Raw genomic sequence first — 12,572 nt, forward strand, 5'->3', positions numbered from 1 at the left:
GACGCCACGCGATGGGATTGTGCGGTTTACGGATATTTAGTGCCGGTAAAAGTAGTACATGTGTAATTAGCTCTAATCGCTCAACGCGCGGAGTTAAAGGTAGTGTTCTTGGTTTTAACTCTTATTTCTAATCATAGATTAATTAGTCCCTGAACACTACTGAGACATGTCCTCTAGCAATGAGAAATAGAGAGAAAGGGGAGAAGAGCTTTCAGAGTCAACACATTCTCTTTTAGAATATGTTACAGAAGGCGCGATGTCGCTAATGTCCCTTAAGAACAAATATGAAAACGATTTTCATAACGTAGCATCTAAATATCATGAGAGACAAAAGAGGAAAAAACAGCGGATTGGACAAGGCGAAATGATCTTAAACAGAGATTCTGACGAATCCGGAAATTCACAGGAGTTCGAGAATTTGACTGCCATTTCCAGACCGACAAGCGAGATTACCTAATCCGCGTAGAAGGCTCAAACATATTCAAATTCACAACCCGGTTTACATACCCAACATGCTCATATCTTCGCCACAGTGCTTTCGAAAAAAGAGAATGCTCCATTATTGTCTAACGCAAATCCAATTCAGCGTAGGTTAAAAAAAATCTTTCCGCTGAGATGTGCGATCGAATACTTAAAAAATACTTCTTAAAACCTAATCGAAAATGTCCATAGCAGCGGTTTCCGAAGATTAATAGTCATGAGAAAAACCCCGTAAGCAGCGAATGTCTTCTTAGAAGAAATACCAAAAAAATCGAAGGTCTCATTACTCTTGTCTTCTCTAGCATTGTGAGGTGCCAGGGTGTTTTCCGTGCCCTTTCACATGAAATATCTGAATCGGAAAAAGTTGAGAATCTTGAGGTGCTCGGCTCTTTAAGAAGCGAGGCCAAGAATATTAAAGTGTTCCGGCTTTACCAAAAAACAATAGATCTTGAAACTCAGGAAACTAAAATGATCCCTTTCAAATCGGTTTTGATTACTTTCGAAGGCAGGCCCTTCCAGAAAAGGCCTCTAGCTACATGGCTTCGTATCCTGTTAATCTCTACAATCCTCTTGCAAACAATGTCATGAATATTTATTTCAAAAAGAGTTACGAATGTTTGCTTCCAGGTACATGCCTTTCTAAGAAGACAAGTCTTCATACCCTTACTCTTCTTCATCATTCAGTTTTTCAATGTATCCAGAACTTAACGGCGCCTCCTCCCCCTTCTATTCGAGCCCTCGGTCACAGCCTTAACAATGTTATTACTTTCAAACTCTGGCAAACTCTAACGCTCCGTCTGAGCAGTGTGTAAATATGTGTGTGTATGACACAACCTTGCATTCAGTCGGAGGTTAACCCGCTGGAACCACGTATTTTCCGAATAATTATTGAGGACCACTATGGGTCAAAATTGACCCGAAATTTCAAACATCTTTTATATATGTTTAATGTCAATATCTTTATATGAAAAGGAGTGAAATTGAATCTTCAGAGAGTCTAGAAAAAGACTAGATAAAAGCGAAAGCGATATTTTCATTTTTTACAATTTTATGAAAGAAAATTCGACAAAAATTGCGAAAAAATGGCAAAAACTACTTTTTTCTGTTTTTTAGTGTTATTTCTTTCGTTTTTAGAGTAATTGAAAAAAACAGTAAGTTTCATAATCTGTAGACTTTGCTCTACAAACGTCTTCAAGTGGGTTTTCTATTTTTTGCAAAAAGTATATTTATCTCACCGACTGAATGTGCCCTATGTGATTAATTTTAATGCTTACATTTTGGGCTGTTATTTTTCTTTAATTGCACTTTCTCAACAAACTATGAGTAAAAATTGAAGCTCAGGATGCCAGCTATCTAACCAAAATGCGAACAAAAAATATTGTTTACTAAGAATTGTTTAAACAAATAAATGTAAAAATAAGGTAAAGAAAGGTGATAAATGCTTATTTCTCGAAGTATTCTGCATTTATTCATAAAAAGAGGAGTAAAATTAAAACCAAACATGTCCAGAATATAACTAGAATTAAAATTTATATTGCAAAATATAAACAATTAAACTTAATTAGCTGTCTGAGCAATTAATGCACACTGCGCGACGGTGGTCCCAGCATATTAGGATCTGGCAAAGGAAACAGCCTGAATCATTTTTCCTATCCAAACTAGATCTTCATCGTCAGGAATGAATTCTGTCCCTGAATCATCCATACAGCTACTCTCAATGTTACTAGCCTCTTGTCTTAATGAATCGGCGTCTTCCTCTTCCGACGTCGCGTCATTTTCGTCTGGTCCCTCTTCCTGGAAAAGTCTGACAACTTCAACTTCATATCTATCTCCCATTCTTGACTCTGAAACAATGGGAAATCATTAACACACTTTTTATCACAAAAAAAAATGTATTTCGTGCATCTTAGAACGCGATATAGCGAGCACTAATAGAGATGCAGCATACGTACATGCTCCGAAGTATCCCGGACTCTTATTCTGCACTCAATATTTTTTTTTTCACTATAGCACTTTCAAATTAACTACACAAACACTATTCAATAAAAAAAATGCACTAAGAATTTTCCACTCACTTTTCAACTGATTGAGAACACTCCGGGTCACAAATGACCCTATGTCCACTTTCCGACCGTCCTGTGCGAAAACCAGCGTCGAACTGAGAACGGCCCTATGCCCTTCAAATAAGCCAAACTTATCCCCTAATTAACAGCATATTTGCTCGGCCTATCCGACGTTTCCCTTTTCAGAAACTTTACTTTTTGAATCGCCTCAGGTCAAAAATGACATAGTCGCATCCTTCTCTAGAGCCCTAGAGGATCCTTAACTTAAACCATATTCTCTCGGCCTCTCCCAGATTTGCTACACACATTACAGACCCAATAAGATCTATTTTAAAACTTCTAAAATGCCTTCATCCATTTTTTTCATATAAAATCTTGATAATCTCCTCATTTAAAATTTTTTCCCATATTTCCAAACTTTTTTAGAAACCCAAGCCTTAAAACTTAAAATCTAATTTACAATCTAATCTCGCCTGGTTACCCTGTCGGGCGGGTATATTTTCGAATTCTGTCATCTTCCTACGAAATAATCGGGAAACTTTAATCAAAATTATCAAATTTTTTAATTCATCGGAAGAAAAATCGGTACCAGAGAAGTTATCATCTTCAGACCTGTTTTCAAAGTAAGTAGAAAGTAAATAATTATTCTCCTTTTAACTGAAGAATTAGAAATCGATTGAATTATTCGACGAAATTAAATTTTGTAAACATACAAAGTAAACTATGGCTAAAAAAGAAGAGTGAAACAATATTGACCGCATTTATGCGTTCTTGAATTTGGAATAATGAACTTAGATACCTTTTTAAGATTTCCTTTCCCAGAAGTTTACTAATTGAACCAAGAATACACAATAATATTTCATGCAATATTATTTCAAGTATTATTAATCGACATTAGTTAAATATTATAATTTTTCAGACAGTATCCAAAAAAACCAAATTAAACGTCCTCTACAAGATACAAAGACTATTTTTTTATTCCATCTATTTTGTAAAGACCGTTGAAAATATTTTAAATTTTAGTTGAAGAATAAAAACAGATATTGATGACAATATTTTAAATATTTTTTCCATTTCAAACAGCATAGTATATACACAACTTGGTTTCTTGGACCCTATAGATATCCTGAGTTTTAATCTATACATTAAACTCGCTATAATGATTTTTTAAACATTTTTTGTAATTACTATCGCTTCTTACCAATTATTTCTTCAATTTGAAACAGTAGAGTACTAGATAATATTTTCCCAGAAAAAAAACCACCATTTTTTTTTATTTCAACGATTTGTTTTAAACTGGTAAGAAGGGATAGTAAGAAAAATTCAGTTGCAGCAAAAATGATTAAATTAAATAATAGATTTAATTCTTTCACAATGATTCATTTTGAGAAAAAGAGATATTTCGGGTTCCATTCGTGTAAAAAAGCTACAAATTTTGCCAATTTTTAGTAGTTTTTTCCAAGATTGGTACCCGAAATATCTCTTTTTATCGATTAAATTAAATTTTTTTTGTAAGTTAAAAAATGTTTGCATAACCAATAATATTTTTACTGAAAAGGTACCCTGGTGCCAATTATTTTGTTTGCAGCTGCGTTTGCGCAAATGCCAACAAAATGAAAAAACTGCGGGTGCGAATTCACACCAGTCTACCGTTTGAGGGTTAAAACTACATCATTGGCAGTATTATTTTTATTCTTAAAAACATAGAAAAACTATGTTTTTCACTGATTTTATTTCTGACACAACTAATTTAAAAAATGTTTATTTATACAGGAATAATCATATAACTAACTCATTATAGCCTGCTCCGTTTTTGTTTGCTCACGCCTGACTGCTCGCCTGAGTGACAGCCGCAGATCCCCCGCATCCCGCGCAGCACCTGTTACGCCTACATGCGGCGCCGCGTCAATTCTCGGAAGGGCTATGGAAGGGAGGGCTATTGAATAATTTCACGTATTTCATAAAAAAAAGAGTTTACTTAAAAAGTGAATTATTTGTTTTAAATTTGTTTTTGCTACCTTCACCACCAATCTGACAAGTCCTACTATATTCTTTTGATGCTACTATTTTTTACCAGGTGAAAAGAGAACAGTTTTTTATGTTAGTTTTTGTTGATCGAATCGGGAGCTCATCTACTTATTATGATTCGACGCTTAAAGCGGAAATACCTATTGACACAAGTTCAAACAGAAGAACTTTTGAAAAAGAAGACAAACAGGCAACATTTTTTTGAAGCCGTAAAAATAGAACCAAGATAATCTCAATGAATTTTCGAAGAGGCAGCCGTCAATTTTATGAGTTTGAGTTTTTTCTTCAACCTTACCACACAATCATAATTTTTAAACAATCTTAATAAACAATATATCAAATTTTTGTTCATTGGAACATTTTCTAAAATTCTTTTCGTTGAAAGTTTGTTTAAAACTATTTTTTTTTCATAAATATACTGCTGCCTCTACCAAAATACATTGAAATGGGTTGTGGTTCTATTTATCTGATTCGTCTATAAACTTTTCATTAGCTTGAGGTTATATCAACGGGTTAATTAATCTTCCTTAAAATAACGGTTCCAATCCGGGATGAGGTCAATTTGTTTATCTTCTTGGCTAAATAATTGATCAGCAGAGCAAAAAAATTAAGAATTTTAAAAAACATTCAATAGTTTGCAATAGTAGCCTTCAAAATGATGTAAATAAATTAGAATCACAAGGCTTGAAAATTAAATAATTTCCAAAATAATAATCACCTACAATTTTCTTGCATTAGATCATTAAAATTGAACGATTTTCATATTAATGCTTTAAAATATATTACCTCAATACTCAAAGCTTGATTTTACTACATAAATACTAGAATAAAATAGTTTTTAGTTACTAAGCGGTTCTGTTTCTTTAAATAGAAGTGTGTATGGAAAAAAGGAAAACTGTTCAACTGCGAATGTTTGTACGTAAAATAAGAAAATAAGAATGGGCGTCTACTCAAAACATGTCCTGGCCATGTTTCTGCCAAATAGCATAAATTCGCGGAAGGGTCTGCAGACAAGAAACTTTTGCAATCGCTCTGAGAACGCACACAGTATGTACTATGCAGGGAACTAGGATTTATTCAGTCCGCATTTACGTCGTTCCGAGTTTTTTACACTTTCAAAGAGATGATAAGCATAAAATAAGCTTTTGAAGCACTTTGAATGGCTTTTAGCGAGTAAAAACAATTTCTTAAGATTAATGAGAAAATTTCAAATTATTATTATTTTTTTAAATTGTAAGAGAAAATTGAAAAAGATTTCAAAACATTTCAAATGATTAACTACAATGTCGAAAAAGAATGCAAAAGATTCTAAAACCAAAATTTTCAACTTTGCATAATTACAAAATTTTAGAAAAAATGCGTGTAAGTTTAAAATATGGCTAGAAGTATTGTAACGATAAGAAAAAAACTGCAAACATGAAAAGATTTCGTAAAACAAGCTTTTTATGAATTTTTATTTTCAAAATTACTTTTAACAAAATATTTGAAAAGATTATAAAAGATGTCCAAAATTGAAAAAAAAAAAGAATCTGAAAGATTGAAACGAAATTATTTAAGTTTTGCAGAATTAATGAATTTTAGGAAAAATTCCAATAATTTTAAAATATATTAAAGAATTTTAGAAGTTTTGAAGAGATTGAAAATATTTTATAACTCGAAAAGTTATTTTCTTTGTAACTCACTCGAATTTTTTCTGATATTATGCAAAATAATGAAAAATAAATTAATGTTCTCTAAAATATTCTAGATTATTTTTTGACACAACCGGAATCTTCAAAAAGCCTTCCTGAATTTTTTCAAGAATTTTAGGAAAATTATATTAAGCATTAGGTTTATCTTGTTACAAGGTGCAAATTCAGACTTCTTTACATTCCATTGTATATCTAATTGAATCTGAAGTTGCATCTTATAAAAAAAATAAAGGTTTCTTTGATTGGGTTTACGTCCGTCCATCTGTCGTGTGAATAAATTTATCAAGAGTTCAAAATTATTATAGGACCCATAATAGTCATATGACCAAAAATATAAGTACCTAAAGATACAAAAACCTAATGAAATGATCAAATCGTTATTTTCTTCAGACAATTAATGTTTTATTTTAAAACAAAAATTAGCTTATCTGATATTAAAATTCAAGACAGGAATAAAAACTCAAACCATTATTTTCAAACTCTTAAAAACCAAACTGAAATATTTTTATCAGTAATAATATTTACCTCATTGTCAGAACTATCTGGGAACTTCAGATTATGCAAGGCCGTGTCGCTCAATTCCGAATCGTGGGAAATAATTTCCGATCGATCCAGTTCCAAATTTGCTTGATTTGGATCTAAAGCCATCATGTACCCCAGATAAACTTTGTCTTTATCAGTGTCTTCTTCAATATTATTTTCAAGAGAGCAACCCAACTTTGTAAATCTTCTTTCATGCATTGGCTGGAAAATGTTATTATTAATTTGTTATTTTCTATACTTAATATATTAGTCGTAGGTACCTAGAAGAATCAAGCAGCCGCCTAATGTCTAGCTATAAAGATTTGGTGCTGAAAATTCATTTAGACCAACCAAAAATTTTGCTTTACAAAGAATCAAAAATATTGTTTCGTAATTTTTCCGATATACCTTTTTTTAATCTTCAATTTCACTAAACAAGATTTTAAGTCAGTGTAATAACTATTTGGAAAGAATTACAATAGGTTAGAGTGACGGTTAATTGTTTATAATGTTTTAAACAAATTAATGTATAATAGCCATTTTCTTGTGGTTCGCAATGATTAATTATTTGTAATCCATAGTTTTTAAACAAAATATGAGAGAAATTAATTCCTAATTGTGATTAATCATGACATTCAATATTTATCATGAAAAAATGACCAAAGTGTGAATTTGTTTATAAATATTGTTTAAATAATCAAGAATTCTTGTTAACTGGGCAAATATGACGAGGAGTCATTAGTTACACATTTTTGGTTGATTATGCAAATAAATTGAGCATATTCAAGCAAAATTGGCCAAAATATACATTCGTGAATAAAAATCGTTTAAATAATTAATTAAAAGATCCTTTCCATTGGTGAAAATGGACATTTATTTATAAAAATTATTTAAATGATTAGTATTTTTTATCCATTTCAACCAAATTACAGCAATCAGTCACTAGCAATACATTTTTAGTCGATTCCGCAAAGAACTGTATATTTTTTTACAAAAATTGTTTAAATAATTTTCAAACAGCAGCGATTTCTAACTAATTGCAACTATTTCTTTAATACTTTATGAATTAACTATGAATTTCGAACAGCTAATTATTGCGAATCACAAGAAAATGGCTTTTGTTATAACTTTCTTCAAAACCTTCTAAAAAAATATTTTGCCTTACACTTAGCTATTAGAAATTATTGTTAGATGGTTATTGCACTGATTTGAGCCATTTTTAGGCAATTTAAAGATATGAAAATAAAGATACATGGGAAAAGTTAAGAACAAAAATATTGTTTACTTCGTTGTTAAATAACAAATGGTAGGTCAAAATTAATTAGCTGCACCGAATCTTTATATCTGAAAGCCTTACGGTCATTTAAAAAAAAATTTTTTTAATCCATTGAAAATTGGCTTGTAGAGAGAAATTTGTGCACAAAAAGTTCTTCTGGCTACACTGTCCCATTGTCGGCGGTTAGAAGTACTGTAGATGACATAATTATGTTTCGCAAAACTGCCTCGTCTTAATCAACAAAATCTAAGAAGTTCTCGGCGATCACCACTCTCGCGGCTGACGGCGGTGATCGCGGACAGAAATTTGAGATTTAAGACTTGGACATTTTTAGCCGTATTTCCAGAACCCATCACAATTTTTGAACTTATATTGGCCTAAATTAAATATGAAACTACAAAGATTGTGTGGTGTAAATTTAAGATTTTTCCTACAAATTTCCCAGGTCATGTCACAGGTTTAAGTCGAGGTCAAAAATTTGAGAAATGTTTGCATTTAAAAAACAAAGTTCTTACCGCCTCAGCGGTTTCGTGATGAGAGTCGCAGGGCCGAGAGAGGATTTGTTTAATTAAGCGTGACAAACTAGCCTGAAGGTAGCTCTCTAATCGCGTTAGTGGAATCGGGTTGCGTCATGCCTTCAAATTCAACAGAAAGGATTTATGCGGCCCTATCTGTTTACGTGAGAAGCCAGCGAATGTTGTGTTCGCTTTAAGTGAAGGCCAATTAGGACCATGCCCACGACCGCACTTAAATGGGATTTCCAGTGTATAACTATAACGCTCGCAATATCAAGATCAAGGGTGATAATTTTGAAGCATATAACTTTATTTGGACTGAACCCACGGACTAATATTTTCTTAAGGCCATGTGATGAGTATAACAGCTGATCAAGTCAGTCCTAAGATCAATATTTGTTCATCCATATCGAAAAATAATAGTTTGAGTAACGCGTAAATTTGTTTCGGGAAATGTTCATAAATATTAAAGGATCGTTTGTGGCCTTGCAAACAGTTGGTGGAAGAAAAAAGTTTATTTATGAAAATAATTATTATCGACGGACGCATTCAGTCATTACAACAGAACTTTAACCTCTCACTTTCTCTGTCGGCAATCATGGAATCTGTTTTACCCACAGACCCGTAGAAGTTCGAAATTGTCTACTCGCTGCGCCAGTGCTGCTCTGAAACAGCTGATATGTATGTCAGACACGTGCAATTTAATGATTTCAATTTGTTTATTTGCATCAAAAGTGCAAACATTAGTTGTTGGATTATTTGTGTATAATGTTCGTGAGCGATTTTTGTTGTTTTGCCCCACTTTGATCAATATAAACCTCATAACTAGCCCATTGACAACATTACAAATTGCTTGCAGGGTTTGACGACAGCGCGGTCGGTATTTCTCCAAAATAGTAACTTTTTTCAGTATTCTAATTATTTAGGACCAGAGACATATTCTTGCATGCCTTCTATTTATCGTGCCAAATTTTTTAACACGATATCTCATTCCGTGTGGACGTAAGTTGGGAAAGAAAACTTCCACTGGTATATTTTTCAAAAAAAATTTTTTCTCAAAATTTCCACCGAAACAATGGAGAGACGTGGACTTTATTACCTCCTCTTTCATTTTCCAAACTTTCAGAGGGATACCTCATTTCGTTTAGACGTAAGATGGGAAAGAAAAACTGAAGGCCAGGTATGGTCATGTGACCCTCTCGTCACATGGCCTTAAGTTCTCAATTTACTTCTCTGAGCTTTGAGCTCTGAGCTATGTTTATAGTAGTAAGATGAACTTGAATGACAAAACTATTTAGAGTTTACCTTAAACAATATATAACAGAAAATTGTTATTCTTATTATTTTGTAAAGGCACATTTTATTAATTAGTAATATAAAAAAGTTAGATTACCATTTAATGTTGTTTTGATACTTTAACATTTCATTCTTCTACTCACGTTTAGAACACAGAATGAAAATTGTTCTAAATGTTTTGAAAGAAACCGGCTAACCAGACGAAACATATTTATTTCATCTTAATGTCTAGGCACTCGACCGATAAGCTGATTCTTGGATTCCGATAAGCTGATTTCAAGGAATTTAGGAAAGAGTGTAACAAAATATTCTTACTTCTTTATCAGGTTTAAAATATCTTCTGAACTTTATATCTGTTTGTAGACATTTGAGCGCAAAATTGTGTGTGGTCTCTAGTATACTACAACAACTTATGCATACTTTTTGATGCAATGTTTCAGGATACAGTTGTATTGGGAAGAACATTTCTAGTCTATCTTTCAGTCTTAATTCACTCCCTCTATTTGAAAATATGTCGATTCCTTCGGATAGCACTTCGCCGCAAACGCGACATGCGCTAGTAATAAATCTTCTTGTCATTTGTTCATAACTTTCAATTGAGTCAGTCATGTTACATAGGAGCTGATAGTCGCCTGGTTCATTATCTACATCTCTGTAACATAATATTTTTGATGTTGAAATATTCTCGTCTTAAGTGAATAATTAAATTCTCTACAATAAATTTATCGATCTATACTGGTCTTTTCTTAATATAAAATCTTAATCAAATGTAAGATTCTATTTCAACTTAAAATGATGATTGTGAAAAGCATGATGCATAATCTGAAAAGTATTAATTTACGTCGAGCTAGTTTAACGATCCTAATTAAGGAATACTTCAATTTCAAACGAAGTTTCGAATGGGGATGTTGCATGAAATGAGATAAAAAGATACTTTCATTGTTTAGTAACTTCATTATTATATTTAAAACAAAAAATCATTTTTTATTGAATACGAAACATGTTTTTTTTTTTAATATGATTTTAATATGGTTCCCGCTCGCAGCATTTTTAGCCAAACGCATAGATTGGCTATATCTTTTTGACGTCATTGTTCACAGAAAAATTCAAACTACCTAAATTATAAAAATTTACAAAAAAAATGTTTTCAAAACACGCATTTCAATTATAAATGTCTCTACGCGGATTTAATGTATTATAAAAGAATAATTAATAATAATTACGAAGAAAAGAATTGAAATAGTCTGCCCAAATAGCTTTTGCGCATTGCCGACGTGTTTTTATGCTTTGCTTTCTTTGCTTATATCTTTGACCCAACTTGGTCGGCTTTTATTTTCGATTTCTCGTTTTTAGCCACTGATAGGTTAGCTCAGATAATCAGCTGTCCAGTAGCAAGCCCGCGAAACCTGATTGGTCAAAATTTAGCAAAGTAACATGGCGGCAAAGTGGCCTCATTACTATTGGCGAGAAAATTCGAGTCCTATGGCTTCGATGTTGAATAAGTATGTGAAGAAAAAATGGTAGGTTAATGAAAGAGTTATCATTTTAATGGTGCAAATGTTGCACGTTAATGAGCCGAAAAGTAATATTCCAAAAAATTATTTGTCGAAAAATCTGCAAAATATAAATAATTGTTCGTTTTTTGTGAATAAATATGCGACCGCACTATCTTCAGTTCTAATGAAGATAATGAAGTGATTTAAATTGGAGGTGGTTAGTTGAACTATCTGTAATAATTTGCAATTTGAAGGAATTATGTGCTTCTTGTTGTCTTCGTACAAATTGCAATATTTGAAGTCAGTTTTTTATATAGGAAAGCAAGTGCGAGAGCCCAGCGTGGTGCCGTTTTTTTCAGGGGATCGTCCTCGGTTTTCCTCAACCCGACCTACCCAACTTGTCCCTCCGAGCCTCACTCTGGCCTTCAAACCCTTTCCCTGTATTGAGGAAAACCGAGGCTGATCCCCTAAAAAAACGGCACTACGCTGGGCTCTCGCACTTGCTTTCCTATATAAAAAACTAACTTCAAATATCGCAATTTGTACGGAAACAACAAGAAGCAGATACTTCCTTCAAATTGTAAATTATTACAGATAGTGATGGAGGCTTATCACTTGGCACCAGGAGTTAGCCTAAACAATGACGTATCTAGGCTGGTGGTCCAAGAAGGCGAGGACCGGAGTCTTCAGTCTTTCTCAGCTCGATGAATGCGAATGACCTACTTGAGATACTTGCGTGAATATTCACTGTATAATTCCAACCCAGAATCGTTACTTAATTAAATATCCACTTACATTAAACATTCCGGCTTTTATTATTATTATTATTATTATTTTACTACAGATCAGAAGTGGGATATATCACGCGCTAAGTTCAATTTAAAATAGTGTTGTGTGAAAAAAAAAAAAGGGAACTGTGAAAATGTCTGAACGTCGAAGAAGACGTGAAATTAAGGATAGCAGTCGTTCGAGAGACGTCTCGAGATCTAGAGAACATCGTGGAAGACGAGATACCAAGAGCAGGAGCCGTTCAAGAGATGTCTCAAGATCTAGAGAACGTCGGGGACGAACTCATGAAACCAGGAGCCGGAGACGGAACCGGAGCAATTATGTATGATTGGGATGAATCCCTCAGAACATATTTGGCATCAATAAAGTTAAAGGGGATAGCGAAAAGTTGGTTTGATGGACTTAAAAATGCTCCT

General features: G+C 33.0%; 1 protein-coding gene across 2 annotated transcripts in view; it reads right to left on the minus strand.

Moving 5' to 3' along the window:
• Nucleotides 1-10,517, minus strand: part of LOC117173332 (zinc finger protein 2-like) — a 29,569-nt gene extending 19,052 nt beyond the window's left edge. For both annotated transcript variants that reach the window (XM_033361829.1, XM_033361828.1), the window contains exons 1-2: nucleotides 10,187-10,517; nucleotides 6,788-7,006 (exon numbers count right to left, since the gene is read on the minus strand). In XM_033361829.1, the coding sequence (XP_033217720.1) occupies nucleotides 6,788-7,006; nucleotides 10,187-10,480 (513 nt within the window). In that variant the 5' untranslated portion in view covers nucleotides 10,481-10,517. The remainder of the gene's footprint in view (nucleotides 1-6,787; nucleotides 7,007-10,186) is intronic.
• Nucleotides 10,518-12,572: the final 2,055 nt, after the last annotated feature.

Source organism: Belonocnema kinseyi, chromosome 5 (assembly GCF_010883055.1).
Source record: "Belonocnema kinseyi isolate 2016_QV_RU_SX_M_011 chromosome 5, B_treatae_v1, whole genome shotgun sequence".
Lineage (NCBI taxonomy): Eukaryota > Metazoa > Arthropoda > Insecta > Hymenoptera > Cynipidae > Belonocnema > Belonocnema kinseyi.